Source organism: Aquarana catesbeiana, linkage group LG04, assembly GCF_042186555.1.
Source record: "Aquarana catesbeiana isolate 2022-GZ linkage group LG04, ASM4218655v1, whole genome shotgun sequence".
Taxonomy (NCBI): Eukaryota; Metazoa; Chordata; class Amphibia; order Anura; family Ranidae; genus Aquarana; species Aquarana catesbeiana.
In genome coordinates, this window is record NC_133327.1 from 635,912,134 (window position 1) to 635,935,654 (window position 23,521).

The 23,521-nt window shown below is 42.1% G+C and overlaps 1 protein-coding gene across 1 annotated transcript in view; it reads right to left on the bottom strand.

The window, feature by feature from the left end:
* Positions 1-23,521, bottom strand: part of KCTD3 (potassium channel tetramerization domain containing 3) — an 84,757-nt gene that overhangs the window by 11,189 nt on the left and 50,047 nt on the right. Inside the window, exons 8-14 of the mRNA XM_073628381.1 lie at positions 20,491-20,581; positions 14,261-14,451; positions 8,703-8,818; positions 5,890-5,977; positions 5,150-5,266; positions 4,205-4,375; positions 1,742-1,897 (exon numbers count right to left, since the gene is read on the bottom strand). Of these exons, the coding sequence (XP_073484482.1) occupies positions 1,742-1,897; positions 4,205-4,375; positions 5,150-5,266; positions 5,890-5,977; positions 8,703-8,818; positions 14,261-14,451; positions 20,491-20,581 (930 nt within the window). The remainder of the gene's footprint in view (positions 1-1,741; positions 1,898-4,204; positions 4,376-5,149; positions 5,267-5,889; positions 5,978-8,702; positions 8,819-14,260; positions 14,452-20,490; positions 20,582-23,521) is intronic.

Below are 23,521 nucleotides of genomic sequence, written 5' to 3' on the forward strand. Positions count from 1 at the left end.
TGGAGAAAGTGCAGAGAAGGGCAACCAAACTGAAAAGAAACATGGAGGAACTCAGCTATGAGGAATGTTTAGAGGAACTGAATTTATTCTCTTGAGAAGAGGAGATTAAGGGAGGATATGATCAACATGTATAACTACATCAGTGGCCCACAGTGAACTTTAATCCCCAAATACAGAAAGGTTTCTTTACAGTAAGAGCTGTGAAAATGTGCAATAGGTTCCCCCCAGAGCTGGTTCTGGTCAGCTCAGTAGATTGCTTTAACCACTTCAGCTCCGTATGGTTTACCCCCCTTCAGAACCAGGCCATTTTTTGCGATACGGCACTGCGTTACTTTAAGTGAAAATTGCACGGTCGGGCGACGCTGTACCCAAATAAAAGGTGTCCTTTTTTCCCCCGCAAATAGAGTTTTTTTTTGGTGGTATTTGATCAACTCTGTGGTTTTTATTTTTTGTGCTATAAACAAAAAAAAAGACTGACAATTTGGAAGAAAAAAAAAAGAAAAAAAAAAACAATATTTCTTACTTTGTGCTATAATACATATCCAGTTTAAAAAAAAAAAAAAAAAAATCAAATTTCTTCATCAATTTAGGCCAATATGTATTCTGCTACATATTTTTGGTAAAAAAAAAATCCCAATAAGCGTATATTGATTGGTTTGCGCGAAAGTTATAGTATCTACAAACTATGGAATAGATTTATAGCATTTTAATTTTTACTAGTAATGACGGCGATCAGCGACCTATAGCGGAACTGTGACATTGCGGCGGGACAACTCGGACACTAAATGACACTTTTTGGGGACCAGTGACATTATTAGTGATCAGTGCTAAAAATATGCACTGATCATTGTATAAAATGACACTGGCAGGGAGGGGGTTAACATCAGGGGCGATCAAAAGGTTAAATATGTTCCTAAGGAGTGCTTGGTTATTGTGTCCGGGGTGCTTTTACTGTGGGAAGACCGAGATCCGTGTTCCTGCTTTGTAGGAAGACAGGATCACAGCGTTCCCTTGTCACCGAATGGCAAACTGCCTTGTTTACACAGGCAGATCGCCATTCTGCCTGTCTCCTGAACAAGCGGACATCGAGTCTGCCGAAACCGCTGATTGGCTCCCGCTGTGTCCAAACAGACCTGGAAGTGCAGAATGGCGTACAGGTACATGATTCTGCTCAGAGGAGCAGCCACCCCACAGTAAACGTACGTGGAATGGTCGGCAATAGGTTAAGAAAGGACTGGATTCTTTCCTAAAATGTACATAATATAACTGGACAATAATTTTTATAGGTAAAGTTGATCCAGGGAATATTCGATTGCCTCTTGGTGTATCAGGAAGGAATTTTTTTTCCATGCTGGAACAAATTGGATCATGCTTTGCTGGGGTTTTCGCTGGATCAACTGTGGGTATAGGATTGAACTGGATGGACTAGATGTCTTTTTTTCAAGTAGACTATGTAAATTATTATGCACTTGACAGCGACTTCGGTGCTTTAAAACATACACTTGCTGAACACCACCAGTCACAGTGATATTAGCCAGGTAGTGCTCTCAAAGTTCCAGCTCCTGTGTGTGTGTGTGTGTATATATATATATATATATATATATATATATATATATATATATACACACACACACACACACACATACACACGGAGAGCTATTAAGTTAAAAAAAAAAGTGTATACCTCTAGAGGGACTTACAACCAACACCTTCACTGCCAATGTAAGAAAGGAGAAGGTACCTATGTCATTGCCTGAAGAGTAGCTCCCGTGGCTCTCAGTTTCTTCCAGGGACAGGATTTTAAAGGAGGCGAGTGGGGTTGATCCCGGCTGAGTGGAGATCATCCCTCTAAAGCGAGTTACAGTCCAGGTTCGGACATGATTATTATCAGCACAAACTAGAAGAAAGAAAACAAGACAACAGATTAAACCTTACTTGCATTAGCAGCAATACGAGGATTGATGGTTACAAAAATGTATGCCACACTTTGCCATGTCTAAAGAGTTCACAGGTACTACAACCACAATTACAGCCTACTACAGCTTAGTCTAATCATACCCATCCAAAAAAAGATTTTTTAACTTTGCATGGAGTTTGAAGGGATAGAACATCTGTTTTTGCTGCTGCTCCTAATGGGGAGTTTTCTCAAGTGACGGGATATCTTATCAACAGGGACACAGCCAGCCACTTGAATGGCCAAGCACTGATGACGTTACTCCCAGCTATGCACATGGAAGTCAATTTATCACGGGGGGGGGGGGTTGGGGGGGGGGTGCCGGAATTGTGGTCTGAGCTGTGCACATTGCCGCTGACAGACCGGAAGAGGAATTTATGACAAAAGAGACCGTTAGTGTCTCTTCTGTTACAAAAACCCTTCCTATCAGCGTTTTTTTAAACTTTGACTTTAATACCACTTTCATTTACTCTCAGTTGGACCGACTCCTTAACTGTGTACACATTTAATGCTCCCCAATAATATTTAATCACTTGATCCCCAGGCCTTTTCTGGCACTTTTTGTTTACATGTAACAATCAGTATTTTTTTGCTAGAAAATTACTTAGAAACCCCAAAACATTATATATATTTTTTTTTAAGTAGAGGCCCTAGAGAAATAAAATTGGTGGATTTTGCAATTTTTTTTATGTCATACAGTATTTGTCAAGCGTTTTTTCAAATGCAAGTTTTTGGGAAAAAAAAAAAACTTTTTCAAATTTCAATGCAAAAAAAATAAAAAATCCACGATACATAACCCAATTTTTTTGTCAAATATAAAAAGGATGAGGTTACTTTGAGTAAATAAATATCAAACATCACACGTTAAAATTGTGCAGGCCCGTACAATGGCGACAAACAATGTCAATTTTGCTATCCATAGGCAACATTTTAAAAGCCTTTAACCACTTGTCTGCCGGGCACTTTCACCCCTTCCTGCCCAGGCCAGTTTTCAGCTTTCAGCGCTGTCGCACTTTGAATGACAATTGTGCAGTCATGCAATGCTGTACCCAAACAAAATTTTTATCAATTTTTCACACAAATAGAGCTTTCTTTTGGTGGCATTTAATTACCACTGGGTTTTTTTATTTTTTGCTAAACAAATGAAAAAAAGACCAAATTTAAAAAAAAAAAAATGTGGGTACATCGCTGGTCAGAAAGTGGTTAATAGGAGATATCGACCTCAAGTTCCATCCAGTTCAACTATTATATACAAAAATATATCCCTCTTCCTTGCAGCTGAATGATTCAGGCGATATACATATCTACCTATTTTCAGTTCCAGTCTGGTCACGCGATCCGGCTCCCATATGTCCTTCAGCAGCAGCTGCAGGGAAGAGGGGGGAGCGCCGGTAACATCTGGGATATGGGAGCCTATGGATGAAGTCACCACTCTTGGAATTCTCAGCCGTTGATGAGCTCTCTTCACTCCCTTGCAGCTGCCCTTCACTGGCACAGGGGATCACGTGTCAGGACTAGAGCGTTTACACAGTTTAGTTAACATAAGTGTCAGGAGTGGGTGAGGGGACATTGTTAAAGCTAGCAAGTGTTAGGGTCCTTTCACACGGGACGGATCCGTGATGATCCGCCCCGTGAACATCCACTTGCTCAGCAGGGATCGCTTCGTTGATCTCCGCTGAGCCGGCAGATGTGCAGGGACCGCTCTGTCAGATCTCCGCTCTCCTCTATGGGGGGGATCGGATGAACATGGACCGTCTGTCCGTGTTCATCCAATCCGCTCTGCAGACAGATAGAAAAATAGGATTTTCCTCCGTCTGCAGAATCGGACCATAGCGGGGACGGATGATATCGGGTGTCAGTGGATGTTCATCCGCTGACACCCGCTATCCCATAGGGATGCATGTATGTCCGTATTTCATCCGAAAACGGATGGATGAAATACGGACATACTGTCCACACGTGTGAAAGGGGCCTTAGTCAGGAATTCTACTTTTGGCCTGATCCACTGCTGCCACAGGAAGAAGAGCACCTAGGGGATTGTCCTGTCTTCAAGGGAGCAGGCCGTCTGCCCAGCATGGAGATGGGTTTCAAGCTTAAATAAAAAATAAACTGCCACATGTAACCAATAACTAACCTATAGCCAGACCAATAACTCGCCATGTATTGTTTTAGAATTTTGGACTATCTATATCCGATGCAGATAAATTACACAGAATACTATACACTAGCAATGACCATCTCCACATGTACCTGATACGAGATGTTTCTCTGACAGCATGATCTTGGTCACCGGGCTTCGGTGTACTGTAAACGTTTGGAATAGCTGAGGCCCAGAGCCCACCGTCTCCGGATGTTGCACAATTACCCTCACTGCTCCCGAGCTTGTGCCGTAAGCAATCTCAATCCAGTTTCCACTGACACCTGCAAACACAACATAATGGGCGGGTATTATCCAAAAGTGTCACTACAGTACACAGTTTTAGCACAGACATCAGGAGGAACCACTGAGTGCAGCCGGGGACCAGGAATATGACAATCCTTTGAACACCTTTATTTTAGCGACAGGGGTAACCCTCCCATGAGCTCCTTCTCCTTCCATATACATTGAGCACTCCATACTGCATCCATCCTGGGTAAGTCCTGGGTAAGTAAATGTTTCCCAACGATGGACTAATAAGATCTGAGATATAAATCCATTTTTCATGAGGAATGTTGTGAACTCTGTATGATCATATTCAGATAAATGTGATAACCTGACCTGTACCAACAATTCATGAATCGACTGCAGTGTTTTGCTGGTGTACATTCTTATTTTCCCATTTTCTTTGTTGTAGATTTGTTTTTAATTACTTGTGATTTGCTTGTTTCAATACACTCAATTCTGTTGGTCCTGATGAAGCGGATGACCCGCGAAACGCGTTGCCCTTTTATAAGCGTTAATGCCATTATCTTTGTAATGTATTTTATAGACAATAAGTGTTTTTATACTGTAGGAATAAAAATTATTTTTAGACAAATTATATGATACAAGAATAACTTTTTGGCATTGCAGATGTGAACACAAGTCCCAAAATACCCATTGTCTTTTTGTCACTTTACTGGAATGATACCCAAGTGTTCACATATTCTAGACTAACTGCACTCCTTCCCACAAACTTGTGGTCCATTTACAGACAGGAGCCCTATATCACTCACTGGTTTTGGGTGTGAGGTAGACACTCAGGGCAGTGATGGCATCATTGGAGGGATCATGATACAATTCCGTCACTAGCAGGTCATTATCTTTCATGCGCAGTGGAAACTTCTGCATATCTGGAATAAGAAACAAAGCCAACATCATCATCAGCCCCGAATCCAGTGACCACATGCTAGATGGTAAGGTATAATCAAAAGATATTAAAGTGGAACTTCACTCTCCCAATCAACATTGATTATGTTTAATCCTTATGCTGCTAGCATTAGTAAATAGATAAGAAAGTATATCATATATACTTAACTTTTTTTTTTTTACATTTCTTCAGTTACTTCCTGGTTTCTTGTCTAGGCAAATGATGTCATACATCCCAGGAGTCTTCAGGAGGGGAGGAGAGGTTTTCTCACCTAAGCACACTCTCCTGCATGCATGCATGCTTGAAGCTAAGGGCAGATGGAGTCCAGGAAGAAAATGCTAAATGAATAATTTGCCCTCCCTCAAGATGGCCACAACCAAAAATGTGCCAAGGGGTGTTTCGCAAAGTAATTTCTCAACAAAATAAAGCATGGAAACATGGCTGGGTGGGGCAGTTTGCTTTAAATATTAAATATAACTTAAACACTGTTTTTGGTTTGTGGTGTTCGGATGTAGTAAAGATCCGCTTTAAAAGATGAAAGAGGTTTCTGGTCTTTCAACGCAAGCGATCTACATTTCCCTTTTCTCCAATTAAAATGCATCTCACCTATATAATAAATGGATCCATTGTTGCACCCCAAAAGCAGAAAGGAGCCGGCTGTGTCATAGCTGGTGATAGGAACAACGTCTTGTACCTGAGGAGACAGCAATATCCATTCACATTCCGAATGCAGAGCTTATTCTGCAATGACTTTTTACCAAAGTAAGTCAGTCTAAAATAAATTGTAAGTGTAATACTCCCAAGTATTTTTAACTTCCACAAAGATCAGTGGGGGAGATTTAAAAACCGGGGCACTCAGAATCTGGTGCAGCTGTGCATGGTAGCCAGTCAGCTGCTAACTTCAACTTGTTCTATTAAGCTTTGGCAAAAAAAAAACCTGGAAGCTGTTAGTTGCACCGGATTTCACATGCTCCAGTTTTAGTAAACAACCCTCACTGCGTTTTTCTTTTAGGGTCCTTTTACACGGGCTTGTCTATATGACAGACTCCCCTTGCTCAGGGGGGGGATCGATCCACTAATCCCGACTGAGCAGGCGGATGACAGGTGCATCTCCGGTCACTGTGCAAAAACTGACCTGTCAGAGTCCCGCTCTCCTCTATGGGGAGATTGGAAGAAAACGGACCGCTTGTCATTTTTCATCTGATCCCATTCGATCCTCCAGACGGATGGAAAATAGGGTCACTATCCGTTTGGATTTGGTGGACAGAATCGGATGGCGGCGGATGTCAGCGGACATCCACTGCTCCATAGGGCTGAATGGAGCGGTTGATCAGATCCACCTGAAAAACTGACAGCCGGACCCGATCGGAAAGCCGGTGTGAAAGGGGCCTTAGGCTTGTTAATATAAAACAATGCATAACAAATCTGAACACCAGGTAGATTTTTTATAACATAGTTACATTGGTCCAAATTAGTTCAATGTAAATATACATATTTCACACCTGTGGGCCTGCTGTGGAAGCAGAGAATCACTGTAGCAGTCACAGTTACTACAGTGATTGCCACAGTCTTGGGGTACCTGTGGCTGCATTGTAACCACAGGGGGTTATTCCCTGTGCAGGGCCACCATTCACCATCCCCTGGATTGTAAGCTCTAAATGAGCAGGGCCCTCTAAATCCTCCTGTATTGAATTGTATTGTAAGTGTACTGTCTACCCTCATGTTGTAAAACGCTGCGCAAACTTTTGGCGCTATATAAATCCCATATAAAATAATAATTTTGTTCAGATTGGAAGAAGTGGGAAGCCAGGGCGGGGGGCGTCACAACCTCCACTTCATTCAGAGAACACTTTTAATTATTGAAAAAATGACAAGGTGTTCTGTAAATGCCGAGAAAGTGAACTCATGTTTCCTATGCAGAAGCCACTCAGCACAGGAACCCGGAAAACTGCAGAAATCACTGTAGTAGCACCGACTACTGCAGCAATTCTCCGCTTCCACAGGGATCCCGCAGGTATGGAATACATATACTTACATTGGTGTTAGCAAGCTGTGTAAAAAAAAAAAAAAAAAAATCATACCTGAACTTAGCTTTAATGTTTTGCATTCCCTGTTCCAGCCAGTAAGTGGAGCTTTAGGCTCGTTTTCACAAACAGAGCAAACCCATAATGGTAATGTTAAAAAAGAAAGAACATTATATATAAAAGAGAGAGATGGGATTGCTGCACAAAAAAAAAAAAAAAAAAAAATCTTTTAATGAAAAAAAAATTAAAAACACAATTACATGGTATTCTTAGGTATCCAAGAATACCATGTACTTGTGTTTTTAAGGTTTTTCCATTAAAAGAGATTTATGCAGCAATCCCAACCCTTTCTTCTATATAATGGCCTGTGGGAGGGCCCGATTGCCTATATATATATATATATATATATATATATATATATATATACACACACATATATATATATATATACATATATATATATATATATATATATATATATATATATATATATATATATATATACACACACACACATATATTTTTTTTTTTTAACAGTATTTATCTTACATAAATATCCATACGAACACACATAGTGTATATATAAAGCAGATATAAAACAGTTTAAAAGCCTGTCAACTTTATGAAAAACATAAAAAAAAAAAGAAACAGCCTAATTACCGCCTCCCTCTCTGTCTGTTGTACAGAGGCTCTATGAGCTGAAATTCCCGGCCTGATCTGCCATTTAGCTCTTTAGGCTACTCATGTAAATCAAAATTGTAATTACAGGGGTTCATTTACTAAAAATGGTGCACTCTGAATCTGGTGCAGATGTGCATGGTAGCCAGTTTCTAACTTCAGCTTGTTCAATTAAGCCTTGGAAATAAAAGAAAAAATTGGAAGGCGATTGGTTTCTATGCACAGCTGCACCAGATTTTGCACTCTCCGGTTTTAGTAAACCACTTCTAGTTAATAAAAACGCACAGTGCAGTGCTCCCTTTAAGCAATATATGACAAACTTAGGACTAAATAAAGAAAGTCCCATTCATCAGAAAAGAGTCCTTAAAAGCAAGGACTGATTTCTGATGAATGGGATTTTCTGTTTAAATATTGAAAGATTATACTGATTTACTTATCACTTGCTATGTATGGTTTCAAAACGCATGGCGGTATTTTTTAGATGTTTTGTTTAGTCATAAGTTTGTCATATATTGCTTAAAGGAAGCAGTGACTGCACCATATGTTCTGGTTTATGTTATGATTTATGTAAAGTGATTACACATATTGGTGTTTAGTAGCTCTTTTCTTCAAAATTAATCACTATGCGTTTCTGAGCTAATTTTATTTTTTGTGATATATTGATGTAGCGGGGGGGCATATATTTAATCACAGTTACTGTACTTGGTCAGGACCTACCTGCCAGTGCTGAGTGACGGCATTCCACACTCCAACTTTTCCTGTGTGGCTTGTAGCGACCAGCTGATTACCGATGAAGAACAATGCATCCACTGGTACACCAAGACTGAACACACCTGAACCATAAACACAAAAAGGACAGTTTATAAGTCACTGATCCATCTTTCTTAAAATTACCTATGGTTGTGGTTATATATATTTGGACTTTGACACATTTTTAAAGTGATAGCGCACCTTTTTTTGTAGTAAAAATAAAACAGTTTGATATGGAATAACCCTTCAAAATCAGGACGAGCACATGCAAATTATTTTAGGCATTTGGTTCGTCAGATAACCTAATTTGCCTAATAGCAGCCTTCCCTTCTTAAGAAACAGATTATATACACTATATTACCAAAAGTATTGGGACGCCTGCCTTTACAAGCACATGAATGTTAATGGCATCCCAGTCTTAGTCCGTAGGGTTCAATATTGAGTTGGTCTACTCTTTGCATCTATAACAGCTTCAACTCTTCTGTGAAGGCTGTCCACAAGGTTTAGGAGTGTGTCTATGGGATTGTTTGACCATTCTTCCAGAAGAGCATTTGTGAAGTCAGGCACTATGTGGACGAGAAGGCCTTGGTTTGCAGTCTCCGCTTTAATTCAAGGTGTTCCATCGGGTTGAGGTCAGGGCTCTGTGCAGGCTTGTCAAGTTCCTCCACCCCAAACTCGCTCATTCATGTCTTTATGGACCTTGCTTTGTGCACTGGTGCACAGTCATGTTGGAACAGGAAGGGGCCATCCCCAAACTGTTCCCACAAAGTTTTGAGAATGAAATTGTCCAAAATGTCTTGGTATGCTGACATCTTAAGAGTTCTCTATCACTGGAACTAAGGAGCCAAGCCCAACCCCTGAAAAACAACCCCACACCATAATCCCCCCTCCACCAAATGATTTGGACCAGTGCACAAAGCAAGGTCCATAAAGACATGGATGGGTGAGTTTGAGGTGGAGGAACTTGACTGGCCTGCACAGAGTCCTGACCTCAACCTGATACAACACCTTTGGGATGAATTAGAGCAGAGACTGCGAGCCAGGCCTTCTCATCCAACATCAGTGCCTGACTCTCACAAATGCGCTTCTGGAAGAATGGTCAAACATTCCCATAGACACACTCCTAAACCTTGTGGACAGCCTTCCCAGAAGAGTTGAAGCTGTTATAGCTGCAAAGGGTGGGCCAACTCAATATTGAACCCTACGGACTAAGACTGAGATGCCGTTAAAGTTTATGTGAGTGTAAAGGCAGGCGTCCTAATACTTTTGGTAATATAGTGTATATTATTATTAGGTCTTATTTTGAACTCTAGGAGCTATATACAATTTGTTTTCTTTAAAATCTGCATGCATATTTGTTATATAACCGCAGAAACAATCCAATTAAAACAATTTGTCTTCTTTAAGGTCCCCCAAAATCTTTAGCGATGCGTTAAAAGATGTGCGGTGCTGAGATGCAAGCAATAAAAACAAAAAACAGAGAAACAAGTAGAACTGATTACTCCAGAGGAGCTGGAGATTCAGGGAAATCAAGAGAGACAGCTTGAATGGTCTGAAGGAATTTGAAGTGTCACTCCTGCTTAGACTCAGCCATGACGACTGCTCTCCGCAGGGACGAGGACGGTACAAATAATGACATGTCCCTGTCTTAAGGGGCCCTCTGCGAAAAATACCGCTTATGGCAGCAATCTGCTTGTGGTGTCTCCAGTAAGTAATACTGAAGGCCGGGCTGCCTGGGGGACAGCTTTATCACAGACATGCCAACCTTCGTAAATTTTCTTTCGATGGTTTTAGCAAGGTTCGGGGAGCTGCAACAACAAATTGTTTCTTTTACAAAGTCTGAACAAACAGCACCTCTTCCAGTCTTCTCTATGCAATCTGAAAGTGCCGTTCCCCACCATCGCAGTCTGAACCAAGTGGAAAGGCACTTCATTATTAAATAAAATGGAACTCTAATTGAGGTGGATGTTAGCAATTTGCCGGCATCTCGCCCTGGTGCCCGCAGGTTCTGATTGTACTGCCAGCTGCTCCGAACTTTATTCCCCTCTACAGCCCTGAGAAATGGACCTGATATTAAACCAGATTATCAATTTCTTCTTTATGCATGGCTGGATATTGAAGGGACTTTCCTTATTGCTGTGTGCCAGCCGAGCTGTTCAGCTGCCTGCTTTAGTTGCAGAGCACTCATTTGTTATGACAGGCTTTGCAGCTCATCCAGATTGGTTACACCTACTAAAGAAAAACAACAACTTCTAGCAAATCAGGATCTGCTCAGTAAGCAAAATTTTAAAGTGTATGTAAACCCAAAATCTATTTTTCAATATGTTTGGCATCATGCCCCAACGCAGTTTTCTTAAAGTGATACTAAAGTCTTGTTATTTTTCATTTAAAAATAACAAATGTTATACTTACCTGATCTGTGCAGTGGTTTTGCATAGAGCAGCCCAGGTCCTCCACTTCTCGGGTCCCTCCCTCCTGCCCCCACAGCAAGCATCCAAGCCGAGCCGCTGCTCTGCGTGTCCATTCAGACACACAGCCGTGGCCTGACCCTGCCCCCTCTTACTCCTCATTGACTCACTGACTGACAGCACCGGGAGCCAATGGCGTCCCGCTGCTGTCTCAGCCAATGAGGAGGGAGCGTTTAGGGCATCTAAGACTCTTGTGCAACATCGCTGTATAAAAATGGGCTCAAGTAAGCATTAGGGGGCTGCTACACAGAAGGTGTTTTATCTTAATGCATAAAATGCATCAAGATAAAAAAAATCTTCTGACTTTAGAACCACTTTGAGCAAAAAATTGTGTGATGCTAACACAAAGTTTCCTTTCTAAAGATCCTGCCAGTAACAGCACTTCCTGTGGCAAGTTGACAATGCCAAGCCATTGTCTTGCAAACAGCAGCAGTGTTATTGGACTGTTGTGGGCCCTACTTCAGTTATCCACAGGGCTAACAATACTGCTGCTAATTACCAGAGGATGTCTTAGTTTTGTCAGCCTGCAGAAGGAATTGCTGTTACTGGATCTCCAAGATCACAAACGTAAAAGGTGAGTGGTGGGAGAGTGGTGTGCAACAAGAAATGTTGTGACAGAGTAAAACTGCGGGACACAATATTACTCTATTGGAAAACGCAACTAACCCCTCTGCAAACACACAGGTAAGCTGTGATGCACCCATGGTCAAACCGCACCACATCAGTTTGAAAGCAGCCTTACTTGAATTGGTTGTAATCCAAAAAACAAAAACAAAAAAAAAACAAAAAAAAAAAAACAAAAACAAAAAAAATGCTCCTGTCCCTTTAAGGCACGAGATATAGCATAGTGCTTTTGCCATGTCAATTGTCCCTTTCTATGTTGTACAATACCTGGCTGATTCTGCCTGCCCCTGTGAACTGACCACATTTATCATGGCTGCTGATCTCTGATAGCGTGGTCAGTTTATGTGCCTCCGTCATCAAGCTCTCTCCTCAGCGTCTCTGCATGTCTCCCCTCCCTCTCTCTCTCAGTTCTGTAGTCTGTGTGTGACTCAATCCACTCCCTTCCCCTCCCTGTGTAATTCTATTCCCTGAAGCTGCTCCAGTATTTGTAAACAAACATGCATTACTTTGGTCCCCTCTGTTTTAGGTCCCTGTTCAGTACAGTGTGTTGGTTTACCTAAAATTACAATGCTAAATAACTTCTTTGCAGAGCCTTGATGTGCTGTCATGTGACTTCCCTCTGCCAGCTTGCATTCATCAGAGGGGAATCTCAGCCCCTCCTACTGTGCTCTCTTAGGTCAGGAAGGGAAGCAGAGGGAGATCACATGACAGCACAGCAGGGCTCTGCAAAGAAGGTATTTAGCATTACAATTTTTGGAAAGCACACACACTGTACTGAACAGGGACCTAAAACAGAGGGGATCAAAGTAATTAATACATGTGACTTTGCAACCACTTTAACCCTCCCTTAAGGATTCTATGGCACTGCCCGCATGCTAAATGCTCTATTTTTGTCCGTTTTTTCCCTGCAAAGTTCTGTAGAGAGGGGGTGTAATGTTGATTTCAGCACAGCAAACGGTTTGCCTTTTTTTAACATTATGTACTATGCCACAAAGTGAAACTCTGAAACTCCGAATCTCCGCACAGCAACGTGTTGTGTTGCACTGGGATGCAGTGCAGTACCATGTAGTGCCATCTAGTGAAGCAAGCCATTTTTCCACACTGCACCGCACAACACACCAATGTTTTCATCTGAATGGGGCATGCAGAAAATATTTGTTTTCCATGTACCCTTGCACTGTCGGAAAGCTGCCAACCACTGCACACAGTGTGAACAAGCCCGTAAAGTGAAAGTCTCGTTTAAAAAAAAAAAACAAAAAAAAACAGCATGTTATACTTACCTGCTCTATGCAGTTGGTTTTGCACAGAGCAGCCCGGATCCTCCTCTTCTCGGGTCCATCTTCGCTGCTCCTGGCCCCTCCCTCCTGTCGAGTGCCCCCACAGCAAGCAGCTTGCTATGGGGGCACCTGAGCTGAGTCACATCTCTGTGTGTCCATTCAGACACAGAGCCCTGACCCGGCCCTACCCCATCTCTCTTCTGATTGGCTGACTTTTACAGCCGCAGGAGCCAATGGCGCTGCCGCTGTGTTTCAGCCAATCAGGAGGAGAATCCCAGACAGCTAAGACACTCGGGGACATCGCTGGACAGAGATGGGGCTCAGGCAAGTAATTAGGGGGTGCTGGGGAGGCTGCTACTTTTTTTTAATCTTAATGCATAGATTGCATTAAGATAAAAAAACTTCTGCCTTTACAACTCTTTTAAAGCAAAACTAAAGGGACAAAAACTCCCCTAAGTGCCGATGGTCTTGCTGCCATCTACTCCCCATTAATAAATTCCCCCCATGGTGCCTGTGCTGTGAACTTTGAAAATTCATTTACAAAGTTTATAGATACAGGAGAATGAGGGTTTGGTTTAAAGTGCGTCTGCTGCTGGTTCAGAATTTGTAAATACTTTAGCGTGCATTAATAGACACGGATTCATTTTAAATACACCAATAATTTAGGAGCCTGTATTCCAAATGTTGTGGCAAATGGCAAGGTGTTTTTTTAAGACTAGCCAAGATGTAAAGTTGCGTGTCAACAAAACATTGTAATCTGCACCTAGGTGTGGATTGGAAATAATGCCTTAAAAATGGTTCTGTCAAAAACTGTGGAACACCCACCCCATTCCTGAGCAAGAAACCGATATAAAGATCTAAAGGAGGCTCTGTGGAGAAAGACAACATTTTTGACAACAGTGATATGATATCTGCGGTTAGCCCCTGGTTGAAGGGCCAACCTTGAATTTTCTTTGTAAATGGAAACTTCTAATAAGGGCGAGACAAAAGCATTCAATTCCAAGAACACTTCGAAAGATACATTAACATAATGCTTTGTTACCATGCTTGTTGTAATTTTATAAATACTACGATAGCCTATCATAAGATGGCAACTACTTATTGGAAAGGGCACAGAAGATTTCTACAGTTCTGATAAAGAAAGAGAGAAGTTCACCTATTTCACTGCCACTGCTTCCATCCTGTATGCTCCAAAGAATTATGCTACTTTCTGATGCAACCGCCACCATCTTGTCTTTATCTCCATGTGGCCCTCCGACTACCTTTGCATTAAGGGCCACCCTTTCAATGGTCCAATCTAAATAGGGGCTTGAGAAGACTTGTTGCCAGCCAGAGGATTCTTTTATCCTGTGAGAAAGCACAAATTAAATATGAAAGGCTCAGCGAGCAGCTAAAACATACTAGTTCTGTAGCATGCATTCCCATTATAGTGCTACTCACAGAAAGCATCTAGCACTGTTTATACAACTTTAAAAAAAAAAAAAAAAAAAAGTGATAGCATTTTGGACTCTAGTCTAATGTTCTCTAGAAGGCTCCAACCAGTACCAGCATCTATCTAGTGCACTCTCTCTATGATTCTGACTTCCAGTAGAAGCATACAGCTATACAGCACACAGCATACAGCTATATGGCTCCAATACATACATGTAGCACTCTCTATATGGCTCTCGAGCATCAATATGTGCATCTAGGGCTTTCTATATGACCAACTACCAATACCAGCTCAAGTGCTCTCTAAATGGCTCCAATATACTTAACAGCATTTAGCTATCTTTAAATGGTTCTAATCACCAGTACCAACATCAAGGACCCTACACATGGCTTCAACTTACCTGTACCAGTATCTAGGGCTGTCTATATGGCTCTAACTAGCAGTACCAGCATCTAACAAATACTAAACGCATCCAACTATCAATACCAGCACCAAGGGCTCTCTATATGGCTCCAACTGCCAGTACCAGTATCAAGGCACCCCAGTATTTTCTGTAGCCCTCACTCTAAATTTTGAGAGCCTCCACAGTGGAAGCACTGCCGCCATAGTGCTATGTGCTGGGTGTCAGGTGCGCCCCTGCGCCTTTAAAGAGGAGTGGGCTCCTTCCAGGCTCACCTGCCCTCTGCCAGTCCATTATAATGCATGTGCTTCCACTGTGGAAGCTCTCAAAATTTAACGTTAAGACTACAGAGAATACTGGGGTGCCTTGACGGGGCTCTGTAGCTTACACATGTATTTGCAAATGTGTGCAAACGAAACCCGTTTTTAACCACTTCAATACCAGGCACTTTCGCCCCTTGCTGCCCAGGACAATTTTCAGCTATCAGTGCTGTTGCACTTTGATTGACAATTGCGCAGTCATGCAACACGCACCCAAACAAAATTTTTATAATTTTCTTCCCACAAATAGAGCTTTCTTTTGGTGGTATTTGATCACCTCTGGGGTATTTATTTTTTGCTAAGCAAACTAAAAAAAGACCGAAATTTTTGAAAAAAAAATAGTTTTTCTTCGTTTCGGTTATAAAATTTTGTTTTCTCCTCCACAGACAGGCACTGATGAGGCGGAACTGATGAGTTGGCACTGATGAGAAGGCACTATGTAGAATTGATGGGCACTGATGGGCGACATTGATGGGCACCGATAGGCGACACTGATGGGCGGCTGTGATGGGCACTGACATGTGGTACTGGGTGGCAATGATGAGGTACTGACAGGTGTCATTGCTGGGCACTGACATTCGTTTCTGATGATGATGATTATCAGCACAGACCCCCCTCTGACATGGAGAGCCGCCGATCGGCTTTCCCTGTCAGCGCGAACCGAGGAATGCTGTTTACCGGCACTTCCTGGTTCACGCGATGATCAGCTGTGATTGGTCACAGCTGATCACGTGGTAAGGAGCCTCTGTCAGAGGCTCCATACCACGATCAGAGATGCAGTGTGTCAGACTGACACACAGCACCTCCGATCGCCGCGCACCCCCCGCGGGCGAGCGCCGGCATGTTGTCCTAAAAGACATCATATGATGTCCAATCAGGATGACAGAACCACCGCCCGGCCGTCATTCTCCTATAGGCCGGGAAGTGGTTAATGCATACTGTTAGACAGGACAATTCGATTGCTTGTAGGCCGGTTGACAAGTTAAGCTGGGATTTCTCTGGTTTTGTTTTGCATGCGTTACCCTTCCATGTGCTCCTTGCTGCAATGGCCAGTTATAGGCGAGGGCAGTGGCCATTTGTTTGCACTCTACATGGCTCCAACTACTACTACAAGCGTCTATAGCTCTCTTTTTATGACTTTAACTATCAATACAAGCATCACTCTCTATATGAATCCAACTTGTAGTAGCAGCATCTAAAAGTTCTCTATATGGCTCCAACTACCTTTATCAACCGAAAAACAGACCAAAGGTTCTTAGAGAGAGAAACAAAGGTGGCTGTTGGAGACAGACCTCACCTTCCGAAAATACCAGCTTCCAGGCCTTTATTACTGATATTATGACTTTGATCATTCAAGTCAGAGAACAAGTATATAGGTTAGCAGATTTGACTTAGCCCTTGCTTTACATGCTGCATGTTTGGTCTGCGTCAGCGACTCAGAAGCCATTGGAATAACATGACAGCCAAATAACTATCATTTTTAGCTTGTGAGCGCTCTCATAGTCCATTGATCTTCCTGCTCTCATGTAGCTACCTGCCCATACGAGATTCGGGCAGTCAGCTATGCTGAGAGTCTGCAGGAACTCGAGATTGCACCCGCTATCTGCTGATCACGAGTGCAATGCTCTGCAGGCTCCTTAGAAAAAAAAAAATTACCTGCAAAAAAATGTGCATTTATTTTTAGTTTTTTCAAAAGATGAACTTATCCTTTAATCATTTTAGCATTGCTCCACAGGTGTACTTTAAACTTTAAAAAACAAACTCTAAATTGCAGAAAAAAACCCTTTGCTACTCAATATCGCTGCTGATGATCTTCTTTTCTTCTGTTCCTGGTGTATTGTACTTAGTTTTTTTTTTAATAAAACATAATTCACAGCTTCCACATTGTTGCTCTGTAGCCACAAATCAAACGTGTCTCAATTTCTCCCCTTTTGTCCAGAATATGAGGAGGGAGAGAAAGATGGAGAAGTAGCATTAGCCTCTACGCTCTTCCTGACATTAATAAAAGTTCTGTCAGGTGCCAAGCTTTCTATTTTTCTTTGAGTCACCACAAGTGTGCCTGACTGTGACTGAAACAATTTGAAACTGCGGGTACGGACAGACAGGCAATCTATTTGAAAAGCGTTAGAGCAATATTTTTGACAAATTTCAATACACCCCTCACTGTGTTCACTCTATCACAGTTAGAAATGAGGGAAAGCCGCAACCAGTCATCTTTAACAAGTTCTAAAGTGATCAAATTACATGTTTTAGTTGATAATTTAAAAAGTAGTGATGAATATAGTATTCTACTATTGGTCTTTAGTCAAAACATAAAATAACACTACAAACTGAAACACTAAATCTTGGCAAAATATCATAGTTTAAAAGGGGTTGTAAACCCTCATGTTTTTTCATCTTAATGTATCCTATGTATTAAGTTGAAAAAACTTCTGACAGTCACTGGCCCCCCTGTTTTACTTACCTGAGCCCCGTAATTCCCACGCCGAAGACGCGCTGTCCCTCTGCATGGGGTCCTGGCTCTTGATTGGATAGATTGATAGCAGCGCAGCCATTGGCTCCCGCTGCTGTCAATAAAATCCAATGTCCGTGGGGCGGGGCTGAGTCCAGCATTCGTGTCTACGGACGCAGAATGCTGGACTCGGGAGTGTGCCTGCAAGGTAACCCCCCCCCCAGGAGAGCGCTTCTTCTAGGGGGTTATCAGAAGTGAAGAGGAGCCGCGAGAGCCGCCGAGGGACACCAGAAGTCAAGATTAGGGGCCACACTGTGCAAAAACAAGCTGCACAGTGGAGGCAAGTATGGCATGATTTTTTTTTCTTTATTATTTAAAATAACAAACGAGCCTTTACAATCACTTTAAGCCTCGGTTCACACTGAAAGGATGTGTGGGAAACCTGCACTGCTTTCAAATTGTACTGCCCTCGTGATCCGCAGCAGGTATCAGTGCAATCTTAGCGACACCCCAAAAGCAAGTCGGAAATGTAGTGTGCTTGCCTGCACTGGATCACATGGTACAAAACGGCCATGTGATCCGGTTGCGGTGTGTCCCCAAAATTGCGGCATGCACGACTTTGGTGCAGATGTGGTGCGATTTGAGCCATTCACAATGAATGGCTCAAATTTAACCGCACTGAATCGCATGTAAATTGTACAGGAATGCGGTGCAATTCCTCTGCAATTCATAGTGTGAACTGAGGCTAATAGCTTTCTCATTTCTCTGACTCCTGATCTCAGTCCTGTTTTAAAGGGAGTCACTAGAAGGTGCTATTGGAAACCCTGTAAGAAGTAGAGGCAATATACTTACCTTTCTAGCAGCCCATGTTGAAAACACTGCTGCTTTTGGCAACAATACAAACAAATGTTTTTAACGCACACTGTTAAGACAGGCTAATTCAGCTGGTTTCAGGCTGGTTGGCAAGTAGAGCTGGGAATTTCTCCGATTTTGTTTTGCATGCGTTGCCCTTCCATGTGCTCCTTGCTGCCAAGGCCAGTTATAGGTGAGGGCAGTGGCCATTTACTGTTGAAATATTGGTGAGGGGACGCACTGGACACCTTTGCTGCCATAGTGCCATGTGCTGGGTGTTCAGTGCGCCCCTGTGCCTTTAAGGAGGGGTGGGCTCCCTCCAGGCTCACCTGCCCTCAGACAGTCCCTTATAATGCATGTGCTTCCACTGTGGAGGTTCTCAAATTTTAGAGTTAAGACTACAGAAAATACTGGGATGCCTTGACGGGGCCCTGTAGTTTACGCATGTATTTGCAAATGTGTGCAAACTAAACACCCATTTTTAACGCATACTGTTAGACAGGATAATTTGGTAGGTTGCAGGCTGGTCGGTAAGTTGAGCAGGGAAGGTCTCTGGTTTTGTTTTGCATGCTTTGGACAACAGCCTGACCTTCTGAAATATTTGACCTATGCCACTACCATCTAAAGTTTGGATTCAGAAATTATTCCCTTACAGAAACTAAAAAAGGGTTATACCTATGTAGGAATGGATACTAAACTTTCCAAGATAGCTTGGCCAGCAGCTGAAAGGAGGGCTCCAGAAGACCCCCAAGGGACAACACTACAAGCCACACTACAAGAGAGAATCAATGCTGATTAGGAGCCCATTTTCCTGAAATCACTTTAAAGGCCTGTTTGCTACAGAAACGGCAGACCAGCTATATTGGAAGACAAGTGTCATTTAAATGCATCCCTATATCAAGCAGAGATATAGGGGTTTGCTAGAAATGATAGGTAGCACATGTATGTGTGTTGTATGCATATTTGTAGCACTCTGTTTTGTATTGTGCATCTAGTCTGTATACACAGCGTTCCTATTCATTAGAGCACAATACTACTACTAGGGCAGTTTCCTTAGCTTTACATCACAAAATTGACAAAAAGTATCAATTGGGATTTGCAGTCATTTCCAATTGAAAACAACTGAGGCTCTCATCTCAGTTTTTCACCAAAACAAAACAGACTCTTTCAGGTAGGTCAAATACCTGTTCCCCTCCATAAAACATATGAGCTTGCCTGCAGCAGACTGAAGGCATCATTTTAGTCTAAGCCAGGGGTAGGCAACCTCGGCCCCCAAGCTGTTTTGAAACTACAAATCCCATCATGCCTCTGCCTCTAGGAATCATGCCTGTGATTGTCAGGGTCTTGCAATGTCTCATGGGATTTGTAGTTTCAAAACAGCTGTAGGGTCGAGGTTGCCCACCCCTGGTTTAAGCAAAGTCAAAGGACTGGAGCTCAGGTACACGTTATTCTCTACACTTGTTCCCGGTCAGTGACTTAGAAATGCATCAAAGCTAAAGCAACAGGATTGAGCCAGGAAACTAACTTTTTTTTCAGTAGAAATTGAAAATGGCAGCCTCCATGTTCCTTGGTTGACAGGTTTTATTTGATAAAAAATTTAAGACCAATTCTCAGATCCTCCTGTATTAAATCTCTCTGCTTCTTAGGACCTCATCTGAAGGCAATGACATTATTAACTTGAAAAGACACACACATCTCTACCTACTGATAGATTTTAAAGTACTGCCTTCTTTACAACCCAATATAAAATTTGTTGAACAGATGATCCTAATCTTATTTTATGTTCATGGTGATCACAGCCTAGGAGCTAATTTTAGAAGAGAAATGGCTTGTGTGGACCAGAGCAAAAAGCATTCTGGGAAAAACAATCAGAACCTTAGGAAAAATATTAAATACACAAAGATGATCCAGACTGATGAATAATTCATACCTGTAGCAAACCACAAAATGAGCATAGGCAGCAACAATCCAGTTGTGATGGCCTGCTACAATGAGTACTTTCCGTGGATCCACAGGGATTCCTGCAAAATACAAGGGGAAAATATATATGTAAGTAATGCTGCAGCTCTTGGCAGGAATGCCTCAACAAACTTGAAAGAAAAACGACATAGAGACACACTTGCCACAAAAGTCAAACGATAGCATTAGCGCCTTTTTAAACGAGTACGTAAACCCTTAATAATTAATTTCTCCTATTATTTCTATTTGGTCAATTAAATATACAATTTAAAGTGTTTTGTTATAGCGGTTTGAAAAGTTTAAAGACAATACCTGTTCATCCCGACGACAAATTAGCCCATTGGACAAAAGATCTGGTAGTTCCAACAAAGAGTCTGCTACAAGTTTTAACAGGTTGACATACCGCCGAGGCTACATCAAAGGAAGATCACTTGAATGCCTCCATCTCCTTCCTGCAGAGCAGATGAGGAAAAGGATGGATCAAGGTGTACTGATCCCACAAGAGCATCCACTGCTTTCGCCAAGGGATCTCTGTACCTGTATACAATCCTGAACAGTTTGCTGTTGAATTTGGAGGCCAAGAGATCCACATCCTGTGTGCCCCTTTTGGGTTACAGGTCTTGAAACACCTACGGGTGCATAGACCACTCTCTCGGGTTCAGGCACTGCCAAATGTCCACTCATGAAATGCCCACAGCTGACCTGGCTGGAATGTGAAGCTCTGCCCAGGAGGATCCGCTTTACCTCTTTTGGTACGGAAAGACTTCTGGTTCCTCCCTGATGGTTGGTACATACTGGCGCTTTGGCATTGTCCATCTGAATTCAGACCCTCCAACAGGGTGGCCAAAAACGAAATGGACAGCCAAATAGTCCAAAGTGCCAGGATGTGTAATGGCAGACAATATTTCTCCAACAACCATGCCCCCGTACCGACAACATGCCCAGGACACCTCCCTATTCCCAGACCACCAAGCCAGGGAAAGCCTGGTCTTTGTGGTCAGCTGATATGGCTAGTCGAGAGACATGACTGACTTGTTGCAAGACAAGAATGCTGCATTTCAAATGTCTGGAGTGAATTTGGGCAAAACGGGACTACCTTAAAAAAGAGGCCATCATCAATCGCAACACTCCTGCAGAAGTTGAGAGGCAGATGGATTCTGGACTGAAGAGTTTGAACCTTGGACTGGAGAATTGAAAGTTTCTCTTAGGTATCAGTGATCAGTCTGATCCAGTGATTTCTGAAGGAACAACATCCAACTGAACCTGTGTAACATCTTGAAAGTTAGAGATACATTGTCCAACAGAGCCTTCACCACCTGTTCCCTCAACAGGAGGTTGTTTAAGTATCCCACAATTGGGGAGCAATGAGGACAAAGATTAAAGAGATTCAATTAAAAGAAGTATGGAGGAGAAGCCGAAGGGCAGGCCCACAAAACGGCGGCCCCGCAAAGTGAAGATATCACTGATGTTCTGGAAAGGTGGACACATGCAAGTAAGATCCTCTGATGTTCACAGAGTCAAGGAAGTATGCCAGCGGAGGGAGGCAAGGACAGATCTAATTGATAAGGTGTAATGTGGGGTTGTGCAGCCTTGCAATAATACAATATAAATAAAACAGTTAAAATATGACTATACAGTTGTGCTCATAAGTTTACATACCCTGGCAGAATTTATGATTTCTTGGCCATTTTTCTGAGAATATGAATGATAACACAAAAACCATTTCTTTCACTTATGGTTAGTGTTTGGCTGAAGCCATTTATTATCAATCAACTGTGTTTACTCTTTTTAAATCATAGCCAAAAATACAGAAAATGACCCTGATCAAAATTTTACATAACCCTTAAGAATAAATCTCATAAGATGCTGTTGCCATTCACTCTCGTGTCTGGCAAATATCGCCTTATTAGATGTTATTGAAGAGCTGCTTTTACATGTCAATCTCCATCCAGATTAATAAAAACTCTCCACATGTCAGGATAGAAATTGAGACAGAGCCTCCAATAGTGTAAAAACACCTTAACATCTGGTGAGCTTTATTCTTAAGGGAGTGCAATTGGCACACATCACTTTGGTGAAGAATTCTGGTGGATCAACGAGATTTTGTTTCACTATTTTTTCATCACTTTAAAGTTGGACTGTATTACCATATTGATTTGCATATGTTGGAGCATATATATTTTTTGTTAATATTTGGGAGTTTTATAGATTTAGTGCGCTACTGTGGAATTATTTGTCTCTTTTTTAAATTGACATTTGTTTCACCTCATTTTCATAAAATATGACTATACCTAGATAAAGCAATAACAGTAGAGTAAAATCATTCCATCAATTCCATATATCAAAATCCAATCAACAGTGCAAATAACAATAGATTGAATGAGTTCATGAAAGTAAGCTGAACCAAATCTAGGCGTCAAATGTCATCAATGACAGCCACCTTCTATTTGAGAAGCATTCATATGTATTCTTACAGAATTACACAGTGCACTTCCAACTCTGTGCACCCACTTCGTGCTTATAGATCTCTCACCTCAAGAAAAATGAATGCGAGCCTTTTGGTAATAGGGTAAATGTGTTTCCAAGGTTCCAAGCGATCTCCACTTTCAGTAGATAGATACCCAGGGTAATAGGTTCGGGTCCCTTTAAGATGCCCACGGTCCCTTTAAATCTCCGCTGCATCCACTCAGCAACATGTTAGAATAAAGCAAACCACACCTCCGCCCCCCTCTCCTCACAGACTACAGAGCTTGTATTCCCTGCCGTTTCGTGGCTCAGACAGCCTGTCAGCAGGGCATCAAATCTAATTGATGGCATCCAGAGGACTCCCAATGTAAGCATTCAGAGCTTTGAAATCCAAGATGTGGCAAATGCCCTTTTCTTAATTGGAAACAGCAAACAGATTCAAGTAAAACTCCTGGAACTATTCTGCTACTGGGCAATGACATCTTAATCAAGAACACAAATAGGGATTTATGAAGACCTGCTAGTCTGTGCAGAGA